The 26,373-nt window shown below is 41.5% G+C and overlaps 1 protein-coding gene across 1 annotated transcript in view; it reads left to right on the forward strand.

The window, feature by feature from the left end:
- The first annotated feature begins 1,215 nt into the window (after window positions 1-1,215).
- Window positions 1,216-26,373, forward strand: part of BMPER (BMP binding endothelial regulator) — a 149,741-nt gene continuing 124,583 nt past the window's right edge. Inside the window, exons 1-3 of the mRNA XM_062497214.1 lie at window positions 1,216-1,330; window positions 2,153-2,238; window positions 23,483-23,582. Coding sequence (XP_062353198.1) covers window positions 1,216-1,330; window positions 2,153-2,238; window positions 23,483-23,582 — 301 coding nt within the window. The remainder of the gene's footprint in view (window positions 1,331-2,152; window positions 2,239-23,482; window positions 23,583-26,373) is intronic.

The raw sequence follows: 26,373 nt of genomic DNA on the forward strand, positions 1-26,373 counted from the left end.
TGTCACAGAAGAGTCTCATGCCACAAGCAACGAGTGTTATCCCATCCAGACCCTGCGACTGTTTGTGAGCACAAAAGCTGGGTGTCGATGATGCCTATCGCTAACATTGCCCGCGTTTACACCTGGGATAGCAAAGCGTGGACCTGCAAGTCCTGGCAAGTGTTAAGAAGGAGCTGCAAAGGCTGCGCCGGGGAGCGACGGGCCGAGGAGACCCGCTCGGCGGGCCGGGCTCGGGGAGGGACTGCACGGCCCCGGGAGCTGCACCCGGCTGTTGCCCAGCCCCTCGGCCGAGCCCAGACCGTTCCGAGCTCCGGAGCCGGGCGGGGAGAGCCAGAAGGAGCCACTTCAGTGGGCAGCGGCCCCGGGGAGCGGCCGGCTCCGGCGGGGAGAGGGAGGTGAGGGGAGCTCGGCGGCCCCGGCCGGGCGGGCAGCCGGCGAGCGGAGCCCCTCCGCAGAGTTCCCGGCGGACAGCCTTCGACCCCTCGCTCCCTTCCTTCCATCTTTCCCTCCTTCCCTCTCGCCACTCGCCGGCAAAATCTGCCCGCAGCACCAAGAGCACTGACAAGCCGGGGACAAGCCCGCCGGAGGCAGCCGGCGTCGCCACGCTCTGCTCAGGTACCCCGGCCCTGTCCGAGGATCCGCGTTTCCTCCCCTGCTACTCCTCTTCTACCTTTTCCTCCTCTTCTCCTCGATCCTCTCCCTTCCCCCGCCCCTCCCGCCGAGCGGCCGCGGGCGCAGCCCCCCGACGCTGCTGCCGGGCCGGGAGGTGCTCGGCGGGGCCAGGGAGGGAGTGGCCGGGCATCTCCCGGCAGGGAAACGGGGTCTGGGGCTGGCAGCCTGTCTGTGCGTGTGTGTGCCGGGGGGGGAGGCATGGGGGCCGGAGGGTGCCGGAGGAGGGACTATGGGGAGAGAAAGGTATAAGAAGGGATGCGGGCGAGGGAGGGGGGTGATGGAAAGAAGGGGTGCGGGGCCGAGGGGCAGGCGCTGACAGCTGCTTTTCCCGCATCCACAGTCCCCTCCCCCGGTGCCGTCGTGGGGTGGGACTCCCCGCCGGGCCGCGGTCTCCCATCCTGCTCCCCACCCCGCCCGCCGCTGCCCGGTTCCGGGGGTCCGTGCTGGGGCGGGCGTGCCGAGGGTGGGCGGGCTCCGCCACCCGACGGCTCATCCCGGACGCTGCCCCACAGCCGGCGGGTGGGCAGCGGCACCCCCGGGACGATGCCGCGGCTCGGCGGGGGCTGGCCGGCGGCTCCGTGCCTCTCCCCGGCCTCCGCTGCCGTCCTGTTGGGCGTCCTGTGCCTGCCCGGGGCGCCGGCCTCCTCCCTGCTCACAGGTACGGCGGGTCGCGGGCTGCGCGGGGCCCACCTGCGCCGGGTGGCATTGCGCGGGAAGGGCGGTCCGAGGTGTTACCGCGTGGTTTGGGGCAGTTGAGCGCAGTAACTGTGCCTTTTTCCTCCAAAAAAGGTTTTCTTGTTCCTTTGCTTCCCCCTCCCCATTCTCCCTGTTTCCCCTCGAGGGTTTTATTTTCCTGAGATCTGGGGCGTGGAGGGAAACGCATAATCGAATTCTAGGGCAAGCAAGGAGCCATTATTAGACTTTGAGGAGTGATTCCAGCATGACAGAATACCGGCGAATCAGCATTAGGGCTGTAAAGGGCTTCCTAATTTGATTCTGTTTGACAGTCAGCCTGCTAATTTTGACTCAGTTGCCAAGTGGTTGCTGTGCATTTTAAAAAGATGCTTGGTTTAGGGCTTGTGCTGGTCTGAGTCCTCAAAGTGAAATGGACAGCTTTCTGCTGATTTTGGTGAGCTCTGGATCTATCGTTATAGATGTATCCTGCTTTGCATGGAGTGCTCGTTATTCTCCACACGTCATCTGAGAGAAGAAAAAGCGTCCTTCTTTGCTATAACTGGGGGCACAAAGAAAGTCTAGGTTTGTGCTGCAATAAAGGGCCACTCATTTCCCTGTTCTCTTTAGAATCTTGCAGAAACACTAAGCATCCTTATTTATTAATTTGGGCAAATTAAGGCCGGGTTTAAAATCTAGGGCTAGGACTAGAGTAAAAGTTAAACATGAGTGTGATGAGGATAGTTTCCAAAACTGTCAGGGTAAAATGAAATATGCTAGTATTTTAAAATTTTTATTTCTATTTCAGGATCAGTTGCGAAATGTGAAAATGAAGGGGAAATTCTGCAGATACCTTTTATCACAGACAACCCTTGTATAATGTGTATATGCCTGGTAAGTGAGTATTTCAGCTACTAAGAGCATTCAGACATGTACTAAATGTAACTAACTACACAGAGCGGTGAGTGTTTCACATAATCAAATCTTGGGTGACTGTTGCCTTTATGCGACACAAGGTTATCTCAGAGCTGAGTTAATGGAAAGTAACCCAATACATGATCCGGCAATCATTTCTTTGACTTTAAAACCTGGGCACAAAGTTGTACATGACTTTATTTCAGGACTCTGTGAAACCATGTTTACCATGTGAGTTTGTGGGAAGAACTTCCACAGAACTGGGGGTGCACCCAGAAGTCTTTCCTTGTAGCTCAGCAAAAAGGAGAGGTAAAGTTTGGAAACGGTGCTGCTTTGAGCTCCTGTGTGCTCCCTGTCATAATCCCAGTGAGTGAGGAACTCCACAAGGGTGCAAGGTGAAGGCAGCAATGTGACTGTATGTGCTGTAATAACACGACAGTGAAAGCACAAGCGATGCTTTCATTAGAGTGCTTTGCCTGCTGTGCTGAGAATTCAGGGGTTAATAGTGTTGCTGCCTGATATACATTTTGGGGAGAAACATTCTGCTTTCTTGTCGTTCTGTTTAAGAGCTAAGCATTTTTGGAAGCAGTTCAGTTGGACAAGCCAAGGCTTAAGAGTTATTGTAAAACAGTCATTCTAAATAAAACTTCCTATGATAGTTTTAAATAAAAGCCATAAACCTTAATTTGCTGTTGAATGCAAAGAAAAGTATAGGCTAGAAAGTCCCATGTTTTACATTTTGGAATTTACAGAGTACCTGTAAATGTGTTCTAATTTAGGATTGAAATATCAACACACAATGTGTCCCTAATATTATTGCTATTATTATTGTAAGTCTATTAAAAAAGTAAATACTTGTTTCAGACTGCCTTTTAGAAGGCAATTTTGAAACCTGTAGGACCAAGATCATCCTGAGCCCCTTGAGGTTGGTATCTGTCACTGCACTGAGTTCAGAAGATTTTAAGTGAGATTCACTGATAACTTTTTAGGCAAGATTGATAAAGAATATGTTATTGATTTCTTCTGAGCAGAGTCAGATGCGGAAAAGAGCAGCATTGGATGTGGCAAGTAAAGAAATCAAAGGGAAAACAAAAAGACAGACAGACATGTGTTTTGTCATGGATCACCTTTCCAAATATGTCTGCCACTACTTTTGCTAATGGGAGCTGGTGTTAACCAACAAGGAAGCAATTTATCTGTGAAAGAGTGGAAGTTCAGTCTTGGGCAACAGGGCAATAATGCATGAGGGTGAAACACTTGCATTCATAGATCTCTCCAGACCTTGGCTTTATTAAATCAATGAGCACCCTTTTAGTGTGCAAGCACAAAGAACTGCAAAAAGCAATGGATGTAAGAACTCTAAATCCCTGTGGTTTGCGGGGCTTAGACAGCTGAGGGCATTTGGCTCCCTTCTGTGCCAGGAGAACACTATGTTTGATTAAGCACACAGATGCCTTGTGGGTTACTGCAGTTACCTGCTCTGGCTACACTGTTTTATTTCTGCCAAAGGATAAATGCAATCTCCGTTTCTTTAATTGGAAGCTGGGAGACTTAGTAGAGGAGAAGGAAACCAGTCTGGAAATACTGACTTTAATGCTGTGCAACATCCAAAGCATTGACTTATTGGACTGCCCACTGCTGAAATCTTTGTTCAGGCCTGCCACAAGGGAAAAGATCAATTTTAAAACGTCTGGGGAGAGACAAAACAAAAGAAACAATCGGGTGATTTGTGACCAAGAGGGAAGAGAAAACCAGATTGCTTACATTCAACTAGAAATAATGATGGTTTAATAACAATTCAGTGGGGAACTTTGTCTGGAAGACTGATCATACTCTTCAAGGGCAAACCTGGTGGATGTTCATACGGTAAGAAGTGAGCAATTAAAAAGAGTGCTTGATCAGCTCTGAAAGAAAGGAAGCAATTGCTATTTAAGAGAGGACAGAAAATTCAACACAGGGAACCTATATTAAAAACACCACTAAAGTGAGTCACTGAAATTGCAGATTGGATTATGGTATGTCTTCCTTAGTGGTGATGTATTGCCATGACCACAGGCTGCCATAAATAACAACACAAGTTGTGAAAATCTGAACAACTCTGGGATGAAGAGGAATAAATAACTCTGAATGTCCCATTTCTGGCAGTGTCCCAGGCCAGGGATGGGGGTCCTGAACAACCTGTTCTAGTGGGTGGCCTCCCTGTCCATGGTGAGGGGTTTGGAACTAGATGCTCTCTGGGGTCCCCTCTAATCGAAGTTATTCTATGATTCTATTAACTCCCTTTCAGGACTTTGCCCATCTCACAAATTAGAGGACACAGAACTGAAATGCAGGAACTGTATCATCAAGTGTTTGGCAGAACTTTGCAGACTGTCCTGTGGAGCGTGCAGATGCATCCTAACAAGGGGGGAATGAGAGGCAGCATAAGCAAAATGATCTCTGGCTTTCTCTCAACAGGCTAAATAATTTTTGGAGGGTAAAGCAACAGGTACAGGAACAAATGTGGTAGACATTAGAAGCTCATGGATTATGAGTAAGTTGCAGTAATGAAATGAAGACTGCAAAGAGCAATTACAAAATCAATTCCTTTTACACCACTGAAAGTCTTGACAGGAAGAACAAAACCAAAAGTTGTCTTTTCTCGTTGATTAGCAGAGACAGGGTGAGCTGATCTTCATGGTAGGAACATGAGCAGAAGCAATGCAGATAGAGCACAGACTGCTGCCTGTGGACACTGCTTTTGTGGAAGCTTCTAGCTCTTGTTTTAGAATTTTATTTTTAACTCAAACCCCTGAATCTTGAATAGAAGAGAGGCTTTAATCCTAGAAATAGCCAAGTTTAGCTATCAAACCAGATTTGCTCATTCTTGAGCACTTCCTCTAACATGTGGAAAGAGAAGTTGACATGATACAGGAGTTCACATCGAGGGTCATGTGCTGGGAGGCTTCATATATGGTGTGTGATAAGCCATTCACTTCTAAACTATTGGTAATGCTTTCTAATAAAAAAGCATTGTACCCACAGTGAAATAGCTCTGCTTTGGATGTTCCTGCTTGTCAAAATGAAATGTATTGGAGTGCATGAAGAGCTCTGATGCTTGCCTTTAATATAAGCAAACAGGTAAGAGTAAGGGTGGGTAGGTGTATGTACATAAATGCTGTAATGCTCTGCATGCAAGAACTATCAGTTAAATGAGCCTCCATGGGTAAAATCTCAATTTCCAAAATTCATAATTTATATGTCTTTACTTAATGGCCTTAATAATGCCATAAAAATGGTCATTTTTTATATGTCTGAGACAAGAGTTTCAATGCGAGCTTTTACAATTACCACACTTTTTAGCAATGGCATAACTATGAATGAATTTGGTCTCCAAAGAACTTGTCATTAATTACAGCTGACTGCAACAAATGGCCATTTTGGTTTTGTCCCTTTAGAGAAAAACATCAAAGTCAAAGAACAGAATGCAGTTTATCCACAAGGAATTTCTTGTAGGACTGATGAAAGTTCAGGCCTCCTAACTCCTGGTCTAACAGTTTGACTACAAAGACATCACTTTTTTATTTCATGCACTTCTACTTTGCAAGTGGATGTGGGTGACACAGTCACAATGTGAACATATTTTCTTTTGTGTCTCTCTGACAACAGGCAGGCTGCACAGATGCCAGATATTTAGTGTGTCTGCTCTCCTGAGCTTCTTCTGAGGTGTGGCTGAGCAAAAGACAAATGAAATCTATCTTCCTGATGCAGAGGTTTGGAGAAGTATGTTTTGTGACTTGCTGTTGCTATTTGCAACATGCTGTTAGAGCCAGAGTGCTCTGGTGTTCTGCCTCCTTCCACTCTGAATGTCTTGTGGCTCTGCATCTCCTCAGAGGAGATGCACTGCCTCTGGAAATATAATTTTTTACCTTGTTTTCCATAGGATTTTGAGATACTGGAAGAGGGCAAAGAAGGCTGAAGGCAACTGAAAGTACCTGCTTTCAAATGCATTCACCTTATATGCCATTAAACACAGATACTGAAGAAAGTACTTAGAGCTGATGTGTAAAACAGACACATAGCAATTGCACTGGAAAATTGTTTTGCTGATCATGCCATGGCTGAGCAACCCATTGCAACTGTGTTTATAGCTAAAGACTTTTCTAATGAAAGGATGAGAAATGCTCCCAGCTGCAGCAACTTCTGTATGAGATGAAGGTAAACACTGAAATGAGATACTGGATGTGATGGGCAGTAAGTTTACCAACCCTATGAAGAAAAATTGTAGAACAAAGGGAAACTATTATTTCAGATAATGGTATGGTCCCTGACAGTACAAAAAAGGTTAGAGAATGTATGCTTGTGACATTATGTCATGCTTAATGATCAACAGAAGAAATATCTTGAGTCTTCTTGGCATCTGAAATCAAAGTAGTGAAACGGTGGGTTATGAAGATGAGTGAAGAAAGTTGTGTTTTAAGGAACTAGTCTGAATTGGTAATGATGATTATAGGTAAAAATACATAATCTTGATGGTATTCATAATGGAGTTAAATTGATTCTCTTTGAGAAATTGATTCCAGTTATTAAATGCTTTAACACTGCAAGTGATTATAGCTACACTACCTAATGCACAAATTATCTTCTAAAATTATCCTCCCATATATGCAGAAAAATGATTTTTTTTTCAATCCATAGGAGCCCTTTGCACATCTTGTGCAGCTTAACGAGCCCAAGTATGTTGAGTATGACAATTTCAGATCTTTCTCTTTTATATGTGAAAATTTTGGGCTGAAGGTAGCAGAGGTATAAGTAAATTTCTGTTAGTAGAACCAAACAAGACTTCATAAATATGAAAGCCCAGCACATTTTGGTAAGTTTGGGACTTTTGTATATTGAGGATTTTGAAATAGTACAGGGAAATGCTATTAACAGACTATTAAGGGAATTTTTAAGTTCAGTTCTGGTACAAGTACGGTAAATGGTCAGATTCAGCAGAGTTTTTGTTGGTACAGCTTTTTGGCTGGAAGATATCTAACACTCAGAATAGAAGTAGGCTCACAACTGATATTATGGCATTTGCTTTCAAGAAATACGTGCTTCAGCATACACGTGGAAAAGACATAAAAATGCTGCAATCTGTCAGAAATAGGTGAAATGAGAACCTGTGCATAATTATAGAGTGAGAATGTAAAAAGACCACAGAATTAACTTAGCTGGAGTTAAAGTTCTGAGTGCTGAGTTTTTTGAATGTGAGGTGAGCTCAGCAGTGACAACCATGACAGGTGGTGATGCCAGTGGTGGTGTGGAGAACCATGTCATTTCATGTTCATTTGTCATCATCTCCATGGACCCTGAACACCTTGCCAGAAGCAAGCAGAGATCCAAGAATAATGTATCCATTGGCCAGCGGTGTATGTAGTTTCAAAAGGAACATACTAAAAATGCCAACTGAAAGGGACAGGGTAGAAATGAGGAACTGCAAGGAAATAGATAAGTGTACCACAGCTAATGGTGGCCTTGACATTGCAAGGGCTTTTAGAATTTTTTTAAGAGAATGAATAATTTGAGTTTTTGTATGGTTTTTGTGGGGAGAAGAGGTCTTCTACTATTTTTTTTTACCACCAACAGAGTTTAGAACAAAGTGAGTTGTGTCAAGAAATAGCTGATAAAAGCCAGTAGTGATCTTGACAAACCACATCTAAACCAGAACCATTTACCCCATCTTTTCTCCTCCCCACTTCCCTCATGCTTGTGCCTCAAACTTGCCAGTTATACCTGAGGGGTGGTAATCATATGTCTCAACCTTTTATCACCTAAATCCAGACCAGAAGGGAATAAATGTGAACCAGAAAGGATAATCAAGTGTTGGTAATCTGAGAAAAATTTGGAGACAGGAGCTCAGGTAACTAGAAGTCAGAGCTTTGATTGCCACAAGTTTTATTTATCATGAAATATTATTCTGTAGTTTAAATTTTGGCTTTTAAATCAAAATGAGTAGTGTAGCATTTGAGCTTTGCTCATAAAAATTATGTTAAATTTGTCATTATAAGTCTTAGTGTTCTACCTAGCTTGAACTAATAAATTGGTGAAACCAAGTGCAAGCAAACCAAAAAATGGAAAAAATAACTTCGACATTTGCTCCCCCCTACACACACACCTCCCCAGCTAAAAAGAAGCCAAATCCTAAAAACCATGTCCTCATAGCAGACTAAAGCAAAACAGCTACTAGATGTGCTGGGGCTCTTTACCTATAGCATAGGTAATTTCTGAGGCACAATGCACAAGTTAAAAGCACGTAGCTAGCCTGAGAGCAGATGTTTGACACATGTTCAGTGAAGATGGCAGTATTTTAGTACATGAGGATTCAATTGTTGTTGCTTCAAGGTATAATGTGGCCTGGATGACTTTAATGGAGTAGTTAATATTAAAAACCAAACAATTCTTTCATACCTATTTTATTTAATTTAATTTCAATAGTTTACATATATCAGCTACAGAGTCTACCAAGACTGCATCTTCTTTCAATTTAAATAATCTTCATCTTTATTACTGGATAATACAATCAGCTTTCTCTCTTCACTCACAAGAATAATAAACAGAGACAAAAAAAGCCTATGATCCAGTAGTGTACTGATAGCTTTCACCCCCATATTCCTCCAAAAGAGAATGCTTTTTTGATTGGTGCATGAAGGATTCCTGAAACGCAAACATGCTTCAACATGATGAAAGTTTTATTATTTTTTTTTTGCCAATTACAGATGTATATGCCAGCTCTTACATGAAAAAAACTAACACCCCCTACCCCAAGAAACAAACCATGAAAACAAAAACCAGACATAATGCCATGTCTGGTGCAGCAGGGTGTCTCATATGTGCTTTGTCATAGAAACGAAAGAAATATATCTATGAATATGTATATATGAAGGAGATCTTGCAAGAGAGAAGTGACCTGGATCATGACTCAGAGGTGAATTGTGATTGCTTTGGTAGGCTCTTCTGGAGGATGATTCTGGTAAGTTTGGCTGTACTTGTTCTTAATTCATGCAAAATACCTGTGAAACAAGACTTCCTCCTGTCTGACAGACTATCTGTGGTAGATGATGGTTACCCTGGCTTGATCCCTAAAGTTTCCATCAGCAGTTTTGAGGAATGTTCAAGTCCAGAGTATGCCCACCTAGTCAAATAGTACCACATGCAATGTCTCATCTGATTTCCTCCTCTGGGGAATGAGCATGGATTGCATAGTGCTTTTTGTTGTGTCAGTGCCATCCATGGACCTATTCATGTCCACTTCCTGCACTTCATATCCAAAAGCTGACTCAGTCTGTGGCACATCCCTGCACAGGTATGTTGGCCTTCAGATCACTCTGCATTGTCATGACAATTATTTTGGGGATGTGGTATACAGTCATGTGTAACAGCTTATGATGAAGCCTTTCTGGAAATCTGCAGGCTGGAAGAAACAATTTCATGTTGTTCTCAGACCACATGGGATAGTGAAGAGTTCACTACTTGCACATTTCTGATATATAGTCAGCTGCACAGAGCAAATACACATATGTATACAGGGCTGAACTGATTACAGGTCTTGGCAAAACCCTCTTGGAAGAGAGCAGGTGATATGTCGCTGTAACAATGATGAAGATCCAATCCATCATGTATGAAAATGAAATTCTCTTTGGTGTAATTAAAGGATCAAAGAGCTCAACTACAAAAGAAGATGTATAAATAATACATGGAAAAGTGTGAAGGTCACAAAAATGCTGTAAACTAAATGGAAAAATGTAATATAACTTTCAAATGTCCTTGGAATGTATCTACAATAAGTGCAAAATGGATCAGCCTAAGGTAAGACCCTTTTTTACTGCCAGTAAGAAAAGCATTATTAAAGAACTGGTCCAATATCAAAATGGCATTTTAAAAGCATACAGTACCTGTATATAGTTTTTATTAACTTTCAAGTTTCTTCCACTGAGTTGTTAATGGTCCTTTTAGGAATTATGGTTCTGTAAGTGAATGGCTCACAGTGTCAGTACTTCTGCTGCTCTGCTTTGTGCTGCTGTATAAAAAATAGATCTTTCCCCCACCAAATATCTGCTTTTATTTTCCTATCATGTTTTAACAGAAAATTTTGAGAGAAGAAAAATATTAAAAAACAACCCCAAAAAAAATCACATACAAATACAGCCTCTTTATATTGAGCTTATGGTCAAATAAAAAGGTCATTGTGAAGAAAAGAAAATTATATAAAAGCTTTTACATGTATTACCACTATTAAAATGACTATCATATTGGTACTTGCTTATAGTGTACCTGGTAACTGGTATGATTACTTCCTCTGAGGCCTCTTAGCCTCTTCATTTTATGCATTAACCTGCAGCTAAAAACTTCCTAGTCTGACTGGCCAGTCTAGCTCTGTGTAGTGTTTTACATTGAACTGAATCAAGTGCTGAGCTCTGTCTGGGTCCAAGTACAGCATGAATCTCATCCCTTATCATCCCCAGAAGATGATCTTGTGTGCTGACACCTGAATTTAATATAGTTTTTGTCTGTTTCTCCATTTAGTTATTATACTTTTTTTCCTGGCTTTTTCCCCCCCATATTCCCCACATCTAGAATCCACTTGCTCTAGATAGTTGTCCATAACCTGGTGTTAAAGTAGGATTGTGTATCACCACCTCACTGAAAAAATAACTTGTCTTCATGCATTGCCTATGATTTGCATCCTTTTTTTTTTGTTTGTTTTGTTATCCATTCTGCACATCAACCTTCTGGCTATAGTTCTAATTTTCTGTATTTTATCCCAGATTTTTCAGAGAGGGAGGCATTGTATGTGTATGCTGGGAAGTGCTATGGCAAAAAAAGCAGTACTGTGAAATAGCATTGGAGTTGAGATATATTTATTGCTATGAGTACTAAGGATGGGGATGTGATAAAATGCCATGGAAAAAAAATGATGCCAAAGACCTGATGTTTTCCCAGACAAATTTCAGTCCCAGTTTTTTTGAGTCCCTGTTTTAATTAAACCTTCACACAAAGCTTCAGCATTAGAGTGAGGCCATCTTTAACTCTGCCTCAGAGCTCTGCTGACCTGGTTGCACTGCATGTTGCTCCAGAGAGTCTAGTTCACACAGGGCATTGGCAGTTGTTCGCCTGGTAGCAATGCAGCCTAAAGTATGTGTAAACTTCAGCATGCACTACTAAAACTTTCTGTAAGACCATTTCTGCTTCACACTGCAAACCAGGTATAGCTCAGCCCTGGGCAGCTCAGGTGTGCTCAGTGTAACTCCAGGTTCCTCTGTTGGCTGCAGGATCAGCTGCTTCTTACCCCATAAGGCTGTGGTAGCACTCAAATCCTCTTTCATGACTAAATTTTGCTTGAGGCATGGCAGCAGGACCTGGCATTCCTCCATAACCAGGGGGATGCAAGCAAATATGTTGCATAGCCCTGGCTAGGAATATCAGATTTCTGACAGCTCATAGGCTAGAAGTCTATGCATTTTGGACTGTGTTTACTTGTTTGGGGGTTGTTTTGTTTTTACCTTCTCCTGACATGTTTATGTTCAGTTATTTTAAGTGGCTTCAGTAGAAAATGGGAGTTTCCCCAAGGCTTGGAATTACCAGAATGTGTTCTGATAGCCAGCTAGAGTCATGAATTTGCATTTGTTTTTCTCTTTTGTCTAAGGATTTATTAGTGGTGAAGAATAACAGACCTTGCTTGCACTGAGGTTGTCTCCTTGTTCTTTTTTATGTCTGGATATACAGTTGAGGTATGGTTGGGAGAGATGGAGAAGAGCTCATAAATGACTGCTCTAGGGCTATATAATGACTATGATCTGATTGTGCCAGTTAGTGAAACATCTCAAGGTTGTGTCACTTAGAAACCACGGAGCAGGAAGGAGCCAAGCAGGGTGGCTGGCTTTGAGATAAGGCTGTTAATGGAAGGCTAACCAGAAGGCTCTCCTACTACAGGGAGCCTGTTGATTGTTTTCTTGTAACAGAGAATATTTTTTTCTGTATATGATAACTGCACAGGTTTAATGGTTTAATGCACTTGTTGTTATGTGAAGCATACATATTTGCTACCCAAAACTTTGTATAATCATTTTAGTATAAAAGGAGTTTCTTTGATATCATTGGGGTTTTTTTAAATAATTAAACCAGTCCATGTGCAGAAACATACAAAGGTCAGAGCTAAAAAAAAAGGGGAAAAAAAAGTAAAACATGTACCAGAAAAGGGAGTTTTGCTAGAAGGCAACCATTTGGAGAAATGAGTAGGCAGCTCCAAGCCTGTTCAGTGGGCACAAGGACTGCTGGTGGGAGAGGATGTGTATATGATGTGACTTCAGGAAAGCTATTCATTGCTCTGGAACCAGAAGTTTAGAAGGATTTTAAGTGTCTTCTGAAGAATTAATATGACTCCCGTGTGTTTGTAGACAACTTGTGACTGTGGCAACAAAGCACTGCTCCCATCAGAGGATTTAGGTTAATCCACTGGTTGTTGATGAGATTGGGCTGCTGGCCCAGGCAGCCCATGCTTTCTGTCTTGTCTCCTCCATTGAGAACACAGCTCCAAATAGGAATTTCTTAGAGCCATCATGCTGAGCAGAGAGCTGACACAAGTTGCTGAGTACAAGGCTTTTCCCTAATGCCCCCAATCTGTTTTGGGGCCAAGCACCTCATGCTGTGCCATTCAGGGTTCACTGCTCTGACCTGGGTGACAGGAGCGTCTGCTTCTATATCATAGAGCTTAATAGCTGGAGGCTGAGGGAGAACAGCAGGTTATTGTATAAAGCAGTATGTGAAGAGTCACTGATTAAGAGATAAGTGATCTCATCTTGGTCAGGAAATTTCCCTCTCTTCTTTAGAGTCAAGAAGTGTGTTTCATTTGCCCATGTAAAACGCAGCAGGGTGGACAGGCTGAAATAAACAATGTTTCTCTTCTAATCCAGACCTGGCTGCAACATGGTAACAAAGACTTTCTCTAATTGCACAAGAAGGTACATTAATAAAAAATTAAGTTTCTAAGACCTCAAGTGGATACTTTTTTAGTTTTTCTCGGTTCAGCCGCAGGTTCTCGTTTCACAGGGCACTTGAGTCTGTCGTGATAAAGAGCCCTTCTTGCGCTAAAGGTGTGAAACTTTTGGATTTCAGATCACTTTTCTGCCTCCCCTAGCTGTCCAGGTAGAACGATTTCTGCTTGAGTTCTTGCTCAAAGAGAACAATGCTGTCCCACACAGTGAAATCAAGTCTGTCTGCCTTCAGAGCACTGTGGACTTTGAGCCAGGCATAATCTGTTTCCTGACATTTGAGTCTCATTAATTGGGTTAACAATATGCTATGTGCACTCCATACTTATGTAAATAGAACCTGCTAGCAAATATCTTAATGGCACCTGATATATCACACTGCCGTTACATCTATCAAGAGGTACCACTGCAGGAGTCACTTCCAAAAGCAGGTTGTGTTCTTGGTCCTATGGGTCCCTTTATAAGCTGTAAGAAATGCTGGTGGCCAAGGCCAACTGTTCAGATGTCTTTCAAGTGTCCCACTGGTGACCAAATCTCACTTTGTCAAAATGACAAATTACTTGTGCATACCCTGTTCACCTTCAAGCTTTGCTCTAATGTCAGCTTCATTTACTTGTCAGAAACAGGTATTTTTTTTACTTCCCACAGTGCAAGTGGGGCAGAGGAAAGGAAGGAGAGAAGGGAACAGGCTGAGGAAAAAAACCTGCTTGTATGGCTTCTATTCAGTGTATTATTGTAGTTGAGATTTGCAAGTTTTGGGCATACCAGAACCTGTTTTTTTTGTACATGTGCAAAACAGAAAGAAGGGAATTTGCTTTTCAGAAGTGAGAACTGTCCCCACAGGGCTACAATTATTCAAAAACATGTTTTAACCACTGGATTTTTCAAGAAGAAAGTGGTTGTGCAAGACGAATTTCTTATTTTGGACAGCAAAGTTTTTCCAGAGCAGCATTTAAAAATAAGTGTTTAATTAACAGGGTCTACCCAGAGCATAGGGCAATGTGCATGTGTCTGCACTGAAGAGCTAGACTCAAAGGTCTGAGCTCTCATGGGTGGTTTCATTGACTGCAGTGGTATTGTTATGTGGTTAAGTGATCACTGCTGAGATTGAGAACTGTTACATCTCACCCAAAAGCAACCATGGCCAGGCCACAAAATATGGTCAAAGTCAGCTCAAGGACTGTGAAAGTGACATTGACAGCTTTGGCTTTTAGTTTATTCTCAATGACTTCCATATCGCTTTTGCTTAGTCCACAAGTCAAAATATGCTTTTTCTCCTATTTGCTAAAGTGTTGGCTGAAGTTTTGAAAGTCACAATCTTCCTTAATTTGTCAGTGTGATTAATCACAACAAAGGAAAACTTATTCTACCTTTCTTCTTTGCATCTGATGGAAGCAATGATGTTTCAGTAGATATGAAGTATAAACACACAGGAGTGAAATGTGTCAAATTAAGCATCATGGTGTCATAAGCTTTTCTGACTAATTCTCCCATGACCTTGATCCTTCCTTTGCTCGCAGCAGCTGGATGAAGACAGCTTGAGGGTGATGCCTGCCATGAGTTGCCCATGACCCAGGATTACCATGGCCCCAATGAGATTTTACTAGCAGCCAAGCAGCATTTGCAGAAAAAGGAGTGAGCCTTTTTGACTTGAATGCAGCATTAAAAGACCCTGAAGGCTTTTTCCTTCTCCAGTGTATCCTGCCTGAAATGCTCCTTTTCCTTGTCTCTTCCCACTCTTCTCTATACTGACTGACAAGTTGGAGGCTGCGCCTTCTTTTTGCAGACTGCTGCGATTGACCTTTTTTATTTTCTAAAGCCACTGCGTAGCACAGGCAAGATCACATAAGAAAACAAATTCAGGGCCAGTGCTCAGTCTCCTTGCAAGTTCATTAAAACAGCAGTGTCTGAAAGCATTTTGCCTAAATAATTTTATAATATAAAACAGACTCTTGTTGCTTCTTTCTTTTGGGCTACTATTTTTATTTGGTAGTTATTCCTCAAGTGTTTTGGTTGTATTTCAAAACTTGCTTCAGTTAAATGAAGAGACTGCTTTTTGGTGCTTTCTGGTTTAAAAGCTGTACTGAAAAACTTCTAGGAGTCCTCTGGATTATGAAGCTACGATTGACAGGGATTTTCCTCACAAAACAACATAGAAAACCCCAAAGTGAAGCTTAAACATTTGAAAGAAAATAAAAATACCATCCCCTTTCTCTCCTCCAGCTGAGATCTCCGGCATGCATCTCCTGCTTCTGGCATACATCACATCTTTGAGGATACAGTATCATGAGAAAGCTGTCACTTGGTGATGTATTAGGGTAATATATCATGAGAGCATCATTTCTTTAGAGGATATGGGCAGTAAAAAACGTGATTCTGGCCAGACAGAGCAGCAGGGGACCCTGGTCTTTTCCTTTCCTTTTCTTTAATCTAGCTGGGTTTTTGTGTAGAACAGAAGTAAGATTCTTCATGGGATATGACTTGTTGCAGAGTAAGTTAGGAGGCCCACTGGGCTTTTTTAAAGTCTTTAAGAAGAACATGGCCTCAAGGGCTGCTTTGTTCAAAGGTTTTAGAACAGACTGAAGCTCAAAACTAGAGCTTTTGCCACTGCTGAAAACTCCAGTGTAGAGACTGAGTAACCAGGCTTCAGACAGAGAAGGTAATAAAGATGCAATGACAGGTAACTGTTGTTTCAATAATTTATTCCTAGATTTAGCCTATCAAAATGTGATGAAATTATACTTATTTAAAAAGCAGCCAATGCACCTCTTTTTAATAAATGCCAAATGAAATTTTAGTTCACCACATTAGAAGAAAAAATGCTATTGGTTAGTGTTCAGTCTCTAATAGAAAATAGTTATCAAAAACCAGAAAATCTGAACTGATTGATTTTGATGTCCTTTTTATTGTTTTAATGGCTTTGTTTTTCTCTCATTGACAATACCTACTGGAAAATAATGGTGTATAATACTGGGATAACATTAGCAAGGAAATAAAAGCAGAATATTTTCAGGGCAATTTTCTGACTGGTAGAGTTAATTTCTGAGATGAGGCAGAACATGACACCATGGCTTAATCTAATATTTGCTGAATTCAAATGATTTAATAATTTATTTTAAACCTTTGGTGTAATCTGCTTTCCCTCTATGAAATCAGCTTGGTAATTCATGAGTGTCATCTTCAAAGATTTTTAGGACTAGAATTTATTTAGGGTGTTTTCAGACCAATTTTCTTGGCAGACTTCTCCTTCTCCAAGCCATCTTATGGCACTTAAAGGGGACCAGCATGCTCCAGGAGCTAATATGTTCAGGACAGCAATGCTGTTCTGCATCTGCTGATTTCAGCTGTGTTTAGTTGATCAAGCCCAGGCAGTGGAAGCTTTTATGGCCCTCAGCTCCTGTCACTTCTCTGGGAGAATGAATTCACCAGCTTCAGTCAGAGTAAACCAGACTAGGACTAGACTGGACCATGCCTTCAGCATCACCTATTTAGCTGAAAATAAGTTGGGCAGTAATAATCCAAAAAGTTTTGTTGACTGATCTGAGTAGCTGAGAACATCCAGCAAGGCACAGATCATAAACTCATAGGGCTGGGTTGGTGAGCTGTAACCTTTTACAGCAGCATGGACATAGGTTTGCAGCTGGAGCTTCAAATCGACAGGTATTGCCTTTAACTGCGTTTTTCTTAGGTATTGTCATCAGATTTAGGTTTGATAATTCAAACTCTTCATTGATAAAATAGAAATATAATTCTGTGAATTAAAATTCACAGAAAAAGATGTGGATTTTAAAAGTGCGCATCTCATGGAATGTGAAGGTGTGGTGTCCCACAAGAATCCCTGTGTGTAACCCTTCCTTGAAATCTGGCTCCTGGATTACTATGGTTTGGTTTTTTTTTTTACTACAGTTGCGGGGAACTTGTGAAGACCTGTCTCTTATTGCTAGAAGTCTGCCATGCTATTCCACTGAGAGGTAAAGAGCATTGCCTATAACTCCAGCTGAAGAACTCTAATCTGCAGCTGCACTTGGCCGGTTGAGGTGTGGAGACGGGGAGACTGAGAGCTACATGGCCTGGATCCTGCTCTGGCTTTCTCACTGACTCAGTCTGCAGTTACAGGAATCGTGTCTGGCCATGTCTGCTTTGTCTCTAAGCTCACTGGAGCAGGGATGGGCTGCAAAATGTTTGATGATCTGGGACCCTGACCCCAGATGCAGCCTAAGAATACCAGCAAATGTAGGAGGAAGAGATGGTGCTTTCTTTTCACTAAATACTGGTGCAGAGGACTATTGTCAGGGAGTGTTGGGATCGCAGCAGACCACCAAGGCCACTTTTCTCATGCTGGTGAACATCATTAAGCACAGTAAAAAATAAAAAAAATCTCTGTCTGTTAGGGATTTTGAATGATTTGTCCTGAATCACTTGCATGTACTCATGTCTTCCTCACAGCAGTAGGGAATACCCATTTGAAGTGAAATTTGGTGTCATCTTTCAGCAGGGCCTGTGTTTTAATCATCTTCCCTAGGGACTGGGGAGAGCCTGAATTATGAAGGGGGATGATGGATGCTGGCTGAGCATGATCAGAGGGAAGGCTGCAGCCTCTTCCCTGCTCACCCTGATAGGCCAGATAAGAAACAGATTACAGGGATCAGGGGGCAAATTGGAGGTTACTGAGTGCTCTGCTCAAAAAAAAAGGAAGGAGAGACTGTTAACTGAACTAAAATACTGTCATTTGTATCTAATGCAATTCATGCTGAAATCATAGTCATATTCTGCCACAGGCAAGGACCTAATGCTGAAGGTACTGAAGCATATATTTGACTTCAGTCTTGTGAGTTTTTTTATGTGCTTAAAATAATGAGACATTTCTCTCTCTTGGTGAAGCATATGCCTTGGTGTTTGTAGGTTTATCTGGGCAAATGGAGAGAGCTCTTATCATTTTCCAGAGAACAAATATCGTTAATAGAGAAATATTTTCCCACCTCGAATTGAGAAATGCATCTAGTGTGCTAAACCATTTTTTTACTGTACCTACAAAATTTGTTTTGCAAGGGAAAAAGATCCCAGTAAACAATTGGAAGGGAACAAGGGAAGTGAGACCTTATCCTCATCTCCCTTGACAGTAGTTCAAAGGGTCTGCAAACGTCTCCCTTTGGGGAGTGGTGTTTCCTCCCTGAAGCCTAATTGTGTGGCTCTTGCTTAGGTAGAGAAATGTTCATGGAAGACAGCAGTCCCACAGTTTTAGCAGGGATCTCTTGCTTGCATCAACTCTGCCAATTAAAGTGAGGTTTGTAAATCAGACCTGAGACAGAGAGTCCCAGGCAGGAGTGCCAAAATAACCAGGGTACTATTTTCAGAAAGAGCCAAAGGATTTGTCTAGACCGTGAGTTAAGCATGTGTTTGAGCCTGTCCTTGAGTTCGAGTGGGCCCAACATCAGGGCTGTTTGCATGTAAACATAGGTGCAGCCACAGGCTTGGGAGCTCTCAAGCTTTGCTGAGGGACAGAGCCTGTGACCAGTGCTGGCCCAAACCTTTGCTCCTGTGCCCTGTGTAGTGTGAGTGTGACTTCTGTGCTTGAGAGGATGCTTTGGCTGAGTGCAACACCTGGCAGAGAGCCCAGCAGCATGACCTAAGAGCATGGGGATCACAGCACATGGTGGGAGCCTGCATTCGAGCCTGCCCTTTGCCTTGCAGTGGAGAGTCTGCCTATGTGAATTGAATACACTTGTTTCATTAATTTTAAATGGTTCTTTCTTCTCCTAAGGTCACATGTGTGTATATGAAAGCTCCATCCTGAATTCCTTGGGGGTAACTTTTGCCATTGTTTGAAAACTGTTACTGTTTTCATGGGTGATCCCACAGGCTTCTTTAAGGACACCCTGAGCTATTTGGTGAGGAGTCCTATCAGAATTGCCAGGAGGACTGTGATGAATAATGGTAAAAAATAAATGTTTTCAGGATTAATTGTTAATGGTAGTTGGTATTTGTACCTAATCTGTCTGTCTTGCTTTTATTATTTTTCTCTCCACTGCATTTTCTTTTTGTTAAATGAAAGTTTAAGTAACATTTTTCCCATTCAGTATAAATAATTAATAACCTCAGGGTATCAGAAATGCAGTGCAAGCTCTGTAAAAGCATTTTCAATAGAAAGAAAGAAAGAGAGAGAGAGAAAAAACCCCTAGACCATCACTGTGGACATCTGGCCCCCTGAGAAACCACATGCAATGTCTTCTGCAGCCAGCTGTTAGAGCACAAGAGTGGGCTCAGGATACCATTGACGGAAATACCCCCTGGCAATGTCCTGAATAAATGAAGCAGACTCCTAGTTTTCTTTTTTTTTGTCCCTCTTGAAGCCAAATCCAGGTTGAAAAGAGCCATCCTCATGGTGGCTGCTGTGAGCCAGCAGGAGTCCAGTGGGGAACCCTGTAGTAAGTTGGCTGTGGCTCCCAAGCTGTGGTTTGGCACATATACTCTTCAAGATCTCTGCCAAATATTCAGACTCCTTTTTAGTGTGTGTGATTTTTTTTCCTTTTCATGTTGGCATTTTATTTAACTGTACCATATGAGTTTAAGGCTCTTTGCTTGATATAATTTGTCACCAGAATGGGCTGTTTTGTGTGGGATTCTTTGATGGAAGGTAAAAATATGAGGAGCATGTAGAAGGTGAACAAATTGTGCTGAGAGGAGGTTGTAGGAAAGGTAACATGGAGCAACGACAGTGATATTGGGTCCGGTTAGTGCATCACTCTTGTGTGGGAATTTTGCATCACCTCTGCATGCCAGGTTAGGAAGACCCTTGGTTCTCACTGGCAAAGTGTGGGAGAGGGGAGAAACATGGATACCCAACAAAATTCCTGATCTTTTCCACAGATGCATTAAAACATGAGTTCTCCAGCAGCTGGGCTTGGTGAATGCAGTGAGGAGTCCAGGGTGATCCTCCAGCACTTCCCTAAATTTTCCTTTCCAGTGGAGTCTGGGATTCCAGAGTGAACCGTTTGCTCAGCTGAGCAGTGACTGGGGAATTGCATCAGATGCGGCAGCATTGTTTTGGATCAGCCTGACCTTTTTAAAAATATACGTATTTTTCCAACACTAATAGAAACCTTAGCTAAGGTACTCTCCCCTTCTGTGTGTATGCCTGAGCATTAAATTGGAAAAAAAATATTCCAGCTGTGACTCTATAAACCATATGTTTAAAGTAACTATTAGGCAGAACTATAATTAAAAGTTATTTATTATGAATCTTGGGATCCTGTTATGGATTTGGCTGACTCCCAGGTTTCTGATTAGCAAACGGTTGATGTACTTATGGGCCATGTGCCTCTTCTGCATTTCTTGGTGCCAGAGTGAATGTCTTCTAAACAAAACAGAAAAAAATCCCCTATGCTCCCATAATTGTTGGCTTCTGACTGTTGCAGTCTAAGAAGTTTTCTCTTAAGAAAGGCAAAATTCAAAGTATCTGAGAGCTTTCAAAAGATTCAGAGATGCTGTTGACAGCACAGATTGAGGCTTGGTAATACCGCTCTCCAGCATGCAGCTACTTAGTGGCTTTCTAAATGTATGGCTGGGACAAGTAATGAAATTGCTGCTATGATTACTGGGGGTAGGAGGGGACATAATTGGAAGGAAAGGATTTGTTGCTTAAGTTCCATTTGCTCTCAGCCTCCACTTTGGCCTTGTGAAATGGGAGGGGAAGAGTCAACAAAATTGAAACAAGCAGATGGACAGTAGACATTAGAACTGTGTTTTGGGCAACTGGGTGAAGGGAAAAACCCATCCTCCAGATGACAATTACTCTTTTGTTTCATTTTTGTACTTTTACACCCAGTAGACTCAGGAGATCTGCACTGGATAATGCCTGACTGCAGTAGACTAAACAATGATTTACCACCCCTGCTTTATCTGCTGCAGGCCTGTGATGGATCAGCATGGTACATTAACCCTTTCCTCCACATGTGCTGACCTTGTTTTCCACAAGATACAGCATTGCTATAAAAAAACAGGACTTTTAAAAAGAATTTTGGGATAATAGTAATAGAAGCAGTAGGAAGAGGCACTTTCCTGGATCTACATTCATCTCTTCTTACTTCAAGAGGGATTTTGTCATGAGGACTATACCAGGGCATCAATATGTTGCAACTGTGGCTCTATTGTATGGTTTTTCAGCAAAAGGTGCATGAAGAATTTTCCCCAGTAGTACTCTGGGAACCAGGGAATTAAAAAAAAAAATACAGAGCTGGTTTTTTTTGTTTGTTTGGGGGTTTTTTTTTTTTTTTTTTGTTTTGTTTTGTTTTGTTTTTGTTTGTTTGGTTTTGGTTTTGGTTTTTTCCATCTTGATGCCATCTGTAATTATAATGTCATCCTTTGAGGAGGGAGTCCAATGGGTAGCTGCCCACTGGCCTCCTTTATATACATCCAGCCCAGCTTTTTTGGTTCTGAAGAACACTGTGTACCTCATTTCTCTCAGAGGTGCATGATGTATGCTGCAGCTGGGTGAACCATGTTCTCCCCAGGAACAGTCTCTAAACTGGGTTTTATCCTTCCTTCACACCGACTTTCACCAGGCAGAAGATTTTCCCACAGATAAAGGTAATGGGGCTGATCGGCTACTTAAATCTTTCCTTAAGCAAACTCATTTAAGACAATCAGGTCTTAGCAGAACCATTTAAAATATACACTGTAGTTGAGTTAGTAAGCTTGATTCTGCTGCCCTTCAGCAGACTTTATGGGCCACCATGTTCCTGTAAAGGGGATCAAGCTTCCACTGAGTGCTTTAAAAGAGATATTGAACTAGTTGCAATTCTGTGTTGTGGCTGCTTTGTGCCAGTTCAGAACTAGAGACCTGCCATATTAATTCAGCTTAACCTGCTGGTTAAATTGCAGTTATGGTTGCTCTGCAGTGCTGGAGTGATGAAGAACAGCCAGCATGTAGTAGTGATCCGGCTTTTTACAGTAATCGTTTCTGTGACTGCAGCTGCACTTGAGGGCCTTATTCTCATTTGTTGATTTCACACTGTCTTGGTGAGAGTGAGTCCCCATTTACACTGATGAAACTGAAGTGCCCTTATAGCTCCCATCAGATCAGGCAGTGACTTTGAAGTAAATAAACCTCTGATTTTAGACAAAGGGCTGGAGCGTAATAAAAGCTGCGTGTTATTCTTCACAGGCACCTTGAATAAGGCCACAGGGAGCAAAACAAAAAGACTGGAAAGCTTAGCTTCTTTTCCTTTAGTTTCATGATTTATATTTTTCTAGCCCTTTGATTTTTTTGTTCTTTAATTAAGCTGTAAGATTGGGTAAGGTGGGTACTTGCAAGTACTAGATGACCACCTGTGTCACCTAATTAACTGAGCTACTAATTATAGGTGGAGGTGACTTCAGAGGGCTACTTTAAGTAAGGAATTTGAAGTAGCAAAATTTTGCTAAAAGAAACACCCGAAGTATTTGTTTTCTGCGCCTATTTAATGGCAGGGATAACCAGAAGAGTTGACATCATTGGGGCAAGGTAGGCAATAAATGGAATATTTCTGCTGCCTGCTGTTGCACATCCTCTGTTGACATTCCTTACTGTGGTCGATATTCTCTTTGGCATTGGGAAATCACTGGCTTTTTTCAATAGCAAGATGACACTGTAAGGTACAGTGACTCTGTCTTCTGCTCATGGTGTTTCATTGAGTCTCAGCATTTTGGGGAGGAAGATGAATAACATTAATCATCTTGCCTGGTATAGAGCATAGTAGCCTCTTTTAAAGAACCTCTAAGTAAAATTGATTTTCTGCAGTGGCAGAATTTTGTTTTCTCTGAGGTTACTGCCTCTTTCTCTGGTGTTTCTCTTTCTTTGTCACACTGAGAAGTGATTCCTGAGCTATGCAGTACATGGAGCAGCTTCTCAAGGCCCTGAGAATATTTTAGCAAGCACATAATGTAGGTAGTTCATTTAATAACATGGATTTCTTCAGTGTGGCACATTTCCTATATGAAACTGGGTAGCAGTCATGACAATACCATTTACTTGGTCTCCCGGATTATTCAACGACTGTTTTCTACTGTGTTCCTTCAAGAGAAGAAAGATATATTGAATCACAAGGACCTCTACTGACAAAAAAAAAGCAGACTGCTGGCCCCACATTTTATTTTCTGAATTGCTAGAAATTGTAGCCTTGGGTTTGGTTTGCTCGCAATAACTTTTGTCTTTTTTTTTTTTTTTTCCCCAGAATAAGGAAGTGACATGCAAAAGGGAGAAGTGTCCAGTGCTCTCCAAGGACTGTGCTCTCGTCATTAAGCAGAGAGGAGCTTGCTGTGAGCGTTGCAAAGGTTCCATTCCCTTCTTGTTGTTTTCTCACTTTTTAAAATATTATCAGTGCACATTTAGGTTGCCAAAGACAGGAAAAAATTCATAGATTCTCAGCTGGGACTTGGCTGTTGTCAGAGGCTAGAAGAAGGCAGTAACCATAATTTAAATATATATGTTTATATGAGAGAAATACATGAATTCACATATTTGTCCTGCAATTATTACTTCTTTCACAGCAACAATCCTTTAGAAATACATCTTTATTCTTCATCACTATGTTGTCAGTTTTTAAGAATTACCCCCATTCTAATTTTATCAGAAATACTTTGTATCAACATCAATCTGCTAGTAGTCACCTATTAGTAAGAATCTCTTTAACTTTTTATGTGGTTGAACAGAATAAGAATAATACTTCTGAGTAATAAAGAGCTGGGTAATTATCCATTCCTATGGATATTTCCTATTTTTCCTCATATTGGAAACAAATCAAGCAAATTTTATTAATTTTATTAAACATTTCCTGATTTAAACGATTATATTGTGGTCATTTTAATGAAAACCAAATAAACAACAATCTGAATATCATACATTTATTTGTTGACCAATATTGCATATTCCAAGTGGTTTAAAATAAGATAATGATCAAGTAATAATACAAAAATGTTAGCATGCATGGCATGTATCTGCTATGTTTAACTACGTGAAAAATAAGCATGTAGATGAAGTTGAAAAGTAGCCTTTTTTTATATATATTGATGCGGTAAGTAATATGCTCTAAAGCACTAATTTTGCTGAGGAACTGCTTCCACAATCAACAAGGTGGAGAATGTCAAATTCAGACAGCTTTATTTTATTTTTCCTCTGTCATTTTTAATTCTCCACTGGTGATTGTGTGGTATTGAGACGGAGATAGGGTAGGATAAATTGTTGGGAAACAAAAGCATTTCTTGCCTTCCCAGAGGAAATACAAATGCAGGAAAACAGATTATGCTGAAATTCAGATGGAAGAGACATGATGTGTATGTATTTTTCCTGGAAGGTTGCAGAGGTGTGTTAGATACTGCACTTATATTTGCTTCTGTCCTGCAGCTTTGGAATAGGTTTGGCAAGCCCTAATTCAAGGATTTATCTAGAAACATGGCACTTAAAAGAGAAGAAATGAACCGGAAAAAAATTAAACCATTAATGAAACAATAAGAATTTGAAATAATAGATTTTACGTAAATTGCATGTAATTTATTTATTTTGTCAAACTGTGTTTAGGGTCAGCCTCATAGAAGAAGTTTGCTAAGTGTTAGTTTGATTTGGATGGAGTTTCATTTTTCTGTTTCATAATGGGATGGGTATTTGCTCAGTGGTCTAAAACTTCTATATACGTACAAATGCATATACGCATGCATGCAAAATGAAAGTAATTAATGTTTCAAAGCTGAGAAAACAGTATTTTAATTCAAACAGTATTTTAATTCAGACTCCTTTTAAGATTTTCTCTTTATCCTGAGTTGGGGTGGCTACCTACAGAACATTATTGATAGGCTTGAGCCTGGCATCTGCAGATTGGTATGCTTGACATCTCTAATGGGATAATTAATAGAAACTATTCAAAAACAGAATTAGGACACGCATGGATGCTTGAGATAGAAAAGGGATGAGTTAACCTGGGTCCTTTGAATGTATCAATGGACAGATAGATCCCACTGATAGGCATCCAACAAGATCCCTCACAAAGAAACTGCTGAAGAAACTAAGTGGCCCTGGGTTTTTAGAGATGCTCTTCTCATCAGCATATAAGTAACTAGTGTATGGTTGTCTTCGTAGTGAAAAAAGGTTGCCAACATATTGTTGCAAAGATCTCAATTTGTCAAAATGCTCAGAAATTATCTAGAAAAGGGATGAAGAGGAACAGGAAGTTTGCTGCTGGTGACCTGATCTCTGTAGCATAGTAAAGCAAGAGGACAGCCTGTGAGGAGCTGCAGAAGGTTGTCGGGGCATTGAACAAGTGATGACAAAGCAGCAAAGGAGGTTAACATGGATGGGAATAAATGGATGCATATAAGACAAAACAGTTCTAACTTTACAAATACATTAATGGGCTCTGAGTTGGCAATAACTGAATGGCAACTATTTCTGAGTGTTATAAAAGATACTTCTGTGGCATGATCAACTCAATCTTCAGCAGCTCTCCAAAGGTAAAATTGAACTCTGAGTTTGTTAGGAAAGGAGAAAGGTACAAACCAAAATGCCCTGTTTTCCCTCTGAGTCAGACAGACTGCTTATTCCTGCTCTTCTGGGGGCTAAACTAGAACTGTGGACCTTGGTCTGTATTTTTTATACTTTCCAAGGTGTCTCTTAGTAGCTGCTATCAGACAAGATTATTGACTAGAAGGGCTCTTGGTCTGATCTAAGATGGCAACCTCCATGTGCTAAAAATGCAAGAAGAACACTAAATATCATAATTCAAAAAATCAAACAAAAAAATGTTCCCAAGGACTGATTTTCAAAGTAAATGTGAAATTTCTGTATAAGTCTTTCTGCACTTTCTGAAAGACAAAGCAAAGTATGCACTCATTTAACTCTCACAGTCTTGATACCACACTCTGTCACCAGCTTGTTCTGGTTCTGGAGGAAGAGGCTGATGGAACCACCTCTACCCTAATGGAGGCTGCTTGCTCTCCCACCACTCTAAACAGTGCTGAAGATCTTGCTCTGTGAAGCTCATGAAGCTCAGCTGCTGCCGGGACTTGGACCTACAGCACTTATTCTCAGTTACTATTTTGTCAAGCTGCTGGAGTGCCCATGGGAAATGCAAGC

The sequence above is a fragment of the Cinclus cinclus genome, chromosome 1 (assembly GCF_963662255.1).
Source record: "Cinclus cinclus chromosome 1, bCinCin1.1, whole genome shotgun sequence".
Classification (NCBI taxonomy): Eukaryota; Metazoa; Chordata; class Aves; order Passeriformes; family Cinclidae; genus Cinclus; species Cinclus cinclus.